The sequence below is a fragment of the Lactuca serriola genome, chromosome 9 (assembly GCF_051521515.1).
Source record: "Lactuca serriola cultivar US96UC23 chromosome 9, Lser_US96UC23_V15, whole genome shotgun sequence".
Lineage (NCBI taxonomy): Eukaryota > Viridiplantae > Streptophyta > Magnoliopsida > Asterales > Asteraceae > Lactuca > Lactuca serriola.
The window spans coordinates 201,763,666-201,769,271 of NC_136416.1; the positions used below are offsets into that span (position 1 = coordinate 201,763,666).

A 5,606-nucleotide genomic window follows, 5' to 3' on the forward strand; every position below is an offset into this window, starting at 1 on the left:
CCTTATTGATACATATTGCTAACGGAATCCCCGAAGCAATATTGTCTACTCATTGCCTACAAAGATCCTTTATGATAGGTCCCTCGAGGTCATCATATTAAGATCTAGAAGTGAGGATAACGGGAATGAATAATTGGGTTATTTGATTGCTATGAAATATATATTTAAAAGATTATAGTATTGTGGGGGAAAACCTTATGTACTCATCAGGCTCTCAAGTCTGACCCACTTAGTTTTTTGTATAACAGATAGCGGTACGAAGATTCACGGAAAATGATATGTTGAATTTGCAAAGATATTTAAAGAGTTTTTAAGCCAGTAGTAGAATAAACACTGGCAAGTTCATTACATATAGGTGTTAATGAACTATACATTCATTCTTTGTACTCCATCCCCCATATGGTTGCCTTATTGATACATATTGCTAACGGAATCCCCGAAGCAATATTGTCTACTCATTGCCTACAAAGATCCTTTATGATAGGTCCCTCGAGGTCATCATATTAAGATCTAGAAGTGAGGATAACGGGAATGAATAATTGGGTTATTTGATTGCTATGAAATATATATTTAAAAGATTATAGTATTGTGGGGGAAAACCTTATGTACTCATCAGGCTCTCAAGTCTGACCCACTTAGTTTTTTGTATAACAGATAGCGGTACGAAGATTCACGGAAAATGATATGTTGAATTTGCAAAGATATTTAAAGAGTTTTTAAGCCAGTAGTAGAATAAACACTGGCAAGTTCATTACATATAGGTGTTAATGAACTATACATTCATTCTTTGTACTCCATCCCCCATATGGTTGCCTTATTGATACATATTGCTAACGGAATCCCCGAAGCAATATTGTCTACTCATTGCCTACAAAGATCCTTTATGATAGGTCCCTCGAGGTCATCATATTAAGATCTAGAAGTGAGGATAACGGGAATGCATAATTGGGTTATTTGATTGCTATGAAATATATATTTAAAAGATTATAGTATTGTGGGGGAAAACCTTATGTACTCATCAGGCTCTCAAGTCTGACCCACTTAGTTTTTTGTATAACAGATAGCGGTACGAAGATTCACGGAAAATGATATGTTGAATTTGCAAAGATATTTAAAGAGTTTTTAAGCCAGTAGTAGAATAAACTATTGTAAGGCCTGTAATGAATAGTATATTTTTATGTTTTTTGTTTTGGTTATGATCTCAAATTTTTAAATATTAGTGAAAAACATTTTTTTTAGAAATGTTTTTAAATTGAAATTATGTTACATGAATAATATTATGGGACAAATTCTACACTGATAAAAGGAAATAAGCATAAAGAAAATGTGTTTTTTGGGCCATAAAATTGAAGATGTCACTAGTAAAGTACAAGGACCATATCCACAACAAATTGCAAACTTGTGGGCTACAATGGGATGATTTCAAATTTGGACTGAACTTGCAATTTTAAATGAAGCATAGGGACCAAAGTTGTAACTTTCTCTTTAATTTATAGTATATATAATTATCTTACGTTTTATTGTATGGTAACTTATTTTCCAATTTTGTTAATAAAATAAATCTATTCCATCTGTGATTCTGTGTAATCATGATTCGGGCATTTTAAGCAATGCAATATTCGTAATTACTCTTGATCAAACAACACATGTTTCAATTCTTGAACACTGCCCACATTATATAAAGACATAAGAATTCTTTGAAGTTAAATCATATAATTCCTTCCGATTGGTATTTAACTTAACACGTAGGAGAACTTCTTTAACCTTTTCATGTGTCTTTTGTTTTGGTATATGTTCATCATTTTGTTAACTTGTTTCAGGCCGGGTATTGTAAAAAAAATATCGGGACTTGATACAATGATGATTCAAACACGGTTCCATTTGTTTTGCTTTTTATTGATTTCAGGTAACGAACTTATATTTTTCTGTGTACGTAGGAATAGATAATTGTAAAATAGTATTTTATGTTAATTTTAAGTAAAATCAAGTCAAGTTTATTTATTTATCCCTATTATGAGTTAATTAAACTAGCTAATATAACATATTGCTTTTCATATTTTAGCTTTTTTTCTTGGTTTTAGATAACGAGTTTATATTTTTCTGTTGTAGCTAGGCGTAGATATGTTGTAAAATGTTTTTTTCTTTTATTAATTTTAAGTAGAGTTCCAAGTCAATTTTATTCACTTTTTATCCCTATTAAATGTTAATTTAACTAATATGACATTCTTTTTCATTTTTTGATTTGTAAATTTCTAAATAGCCAATCCTATATATTTAAGTAGCACTCAAACTTTTCAAACTATTTCATGGAGATGCTATTTCAGATTTGGTATGTTTTACTTCAAATATTTTCTTATTGCCGAATTAAAAGTGTTCTCTCAAATTAGTAAAAGCTTAGAAATAAAATCCAAACCTACTAATTTGAAGTAATTAATGATCATTATTACTAATATAATATATGATTGTACTACTTAAATCGGTATGGGTTATCCTTGTTTATGTGTGTTCTTAATTGAATTTTGTGCGCAGGAATCGTAGCACATGCAACACCATATGATTATAGTTTTACCACCGAGGTAATTAACTTTAAACAATTTTTTTTTACAAGGAACCATAAAAACCAAATTCTTGAATGTTTTATAGTGTTTAGAGAACCCAAAGAAGCCTCAATACGATGGGGGAATAGTCACGAACCCTGAGCTCAAAGATGGGTTAAGAGGATGGGTTTCTTTTGGCAATCCAAAACTAGAATTACGAAGATCAAAAACTGGAAATGAATTCATTGTTGCTTATCAAAGGAACAGATCAGTCGATAGTGTATCCCAAAAGTTTTTCATAGACAAGGAAAAACTCTACACATTTTCTGGTACACTTGTTGATCAAATCTAGAGAAAATGTTATATAGTTTCTGTCAAGTTTTTGCATTTAATGGAATTCGAAATATACAGCTTGGGTGCAAGTAAGCCATGAAGATGATGCTATTGTGGTTGCTACATTTAAAACACCATCAGGCTTCTATAATGCTGGTTCTACCATAGCTAAGTCTGGGTGTTGGTCGATGCTTAAAGGTGGCCTCACTGTTAACGAATCTGGCTCAGCCCAACTATATTTTCAGGTAAAATAATCCTTTGATCACTACTAGAATCAGTGAACTAGAATTAAACTCACAATTTCTATATCTTGCGAATGCCTTTTTTCCCTACGTTTGTTGTTTTCACAGAGTGAAAATGCATTCATTGATATATGGGTGGATAGCGTATCTTTACAACCCTTTACAAAAGCGGAATGGAGATCTCACCAGGATGAGAGCATTGAGAAGGTGAAAAGTGAACGAATCATCTTTCTTAATCACTACATTATATGTGTTCGATTTAATGTATGTAAGCGTTTCCAATGGTAGGTGAGAAAGAGTAAGGTGAAAATTCAGGTAGTTGATAGCGAAGGAAAACCACTAGCGAATCGAACACTAACCATTGCGCAAAAGTTTGCAAGGTTCCCATTCGGATGCGCCATCAACAGCAACATTCTAAACAACCAAGATTATAAAAACTGGTTCACTTCAAGATTCAAGTACACAACATTCGAAAACGAAATGAAATGGTACTCAAACGAACGTATCCAAAACCAAGAGGACTACTCCAAATCCGATGCATTACTTTATTTCGCAAAATCAAATGGGATTTCAGTGAGAGGGCATAACGTGTTCTGGAACAACCCGAATGATCAACCATATTGGGTTCCAAATCTTGCACCATGGCAACTAGCGGCAGCAGCCACCAAGAGGATAAAATCGATCATGCGAAGGTACTCGGGTCAAGTGATTGCATGGGACGTTGTTAATGAAAACATGCATTTCAATTTTTTTGAAAGTAAGTTAGGAGTGACTGCTTCTTCAAAGTTCTACACAACAGCTAGAGCTCTTGATAGATCCGCAGCTTTGTTCTTGAACGAATATAATACGATTGAACAACCTGGTGAGGGTTCAGCATCACCAGATGCTTACCTAAGGAAAATTAGACAGATTCGAGCTGGGGGTTATAGAGGGCCGTTATCCATCGGGTTAGAAGGTCATTTCACCCAAGTGAACATACCATACATGAGATCCGCCATTGATAAAATGGCAAGCGCAAGACTTCCTATTTGGATCACTGAACTAGATACCCAACCCGGTTATGATCAGGTATTTATAAGTGTTTAACTTTAAACCTACTCTTTCTGGACTTCAAACACTAATTTTTCTTAAAAATCATGTAAATTACAGGCAGCGTTTTTGGAACAAGTTCTGAGAGAAGCTCATGCACATCCAGCAGTGAATGGGATAGTTATGTGGTCTGCATGGAGTCCGAATGGATGTTTTAGAATGTGTTTAACGGATAATAATTTCAGGAACTTGCCCACAGGTGATGTGGTGGACAAGATTATTGGGGAATTCTTTGGTGCGGTTGTCATGGCCACCACGGATGGTGAAGGTGTCATTGAGACTTCGCTGATTCATGGTGATTATGAAGTTCGATTTGCGGATGCGTACCTATCTGAAAAAGATACCCAATCCTCACGTATGTCTTGGGGGTTTAAGGTTGAAGCGATGGGATCTTCCCAGGATGTCTTGAATATCAACATTATGGGTTAAGAAAAAAGTTTAATTAACGTATTTTCTTGCTATTAAAGGAGTATAATAAGATCATCTTTGTATAGCAATTGGTGTTGGAAGCATGTTTCGAAAACCATACCTGATCACTGAAATGGGTTTCAGTTTCCGATTTTTGTCTAGCTACTCCAAGTATACGAAATATACTACTCTTATTAATTAATCGAGTATGATAAATTTGTGTTTTATTTCCAAAGAGCACAATTTAACTTGAAACTGAAAAAATGTTTCTATTCAACCCTTAATATCACTTGTCACTACTAGAAAAACATTGATTTATCTACGAAAATCTTCTAAGGAAAATTTTCGTAGATAATTACTGATGGATATAACTAGGGATGAGCATATAGACCGAGGAACCGGCCGAAACCGGTACCGGAACTAAAACCCGATGGAACCGGTCGGGCCGGGATCGGGACGATATTCTTATGGATTTTTAGAACCGGTAAAAACGGAACCGTTTGTTGCTATTTATCGATGACCGGTTCCAACATTGAAGACACGTCAATAACCGGTAGGAACCGGGAACCGGTAGAACTAGTTATCTGGTTTTAGTAATATGTAATTGTATTTGTGAACTAGTTATAGGAAGTTAGCAGGAGTTCCTTTTATAGCTGATGATGGAGAGTGGTGCGGATTTTTCCTTAGGAAGACCTAGGATGAGATCTAGTGTTGGGAGCCTTATCTAAGAAGGATAATTATTTGGTTATAGAGTGACTTGCTGGAGTCAAAGCAATCCTTAAGGAAAGTACAGATAGATGTGGAAGCTTGTATGGGCCAGTACTACTGAAAACAGAGGATATATACTCGATGCAAGGAGGGCAACAATGAAACCAGGGAACTTGTAGTGTTTGTGTTTCCCACGATATATATATATATATATATATATATATATATATATATATATATTGGATGTGTATTCTAATGGTTTATATGGTCTATTTTTAGTATGGTGACA

At 34.5% G+C, this 5,606-nt stretch overlaps 1 protein-coding gene across 1 annotated transcript; it reads left to right on the plus strand.

Annotated features, from left to right (window-relative positions):
* The first annotated feature begins 2,481 nt into the window (after positions 1–2,481).
* Positions 2,482–4,630, plus strand: LOC145076465 (endo-1,4-beta-xylanase 5-like). The gene is made up of 7 exons (XM_079022333.1): positions 2,482–2,485; positions 2,530–2,576; positions 2,644–2,866; positions 2,949–3,115; positions 3,221–3,319; positions 3,401–4,180; positions 4,262–4,630. Exons 1-7 carry the CDS (start codon positions 2,482–2,484, stop codon positions 4,628–4,630), a joined length of 1,689 nt encoding a protein of 562 aa, XP_078878459.1.
* The last annotated feature ends 976 nt before the right edge of the window (positions 4,631–5,606 follow it).

Coding starts and splice junctions, on each gene's coding strand:
- LOC145076465 (XM_079022333.1), top strand. Junction 2,867..2,948: donor AAAACTCTACACATTTTCTG/GTACACTTGTTG, acceptor CGAAATATACAG/CTTGGGTGCAAGTAAGCCAT. Junction 3,116..3,220: donor CAGCCCAACTATATTTTCAG/GTAAAATAATCC, acceptor TTGTTTTCACAG/AGTGAAAATGCATTCATTGA.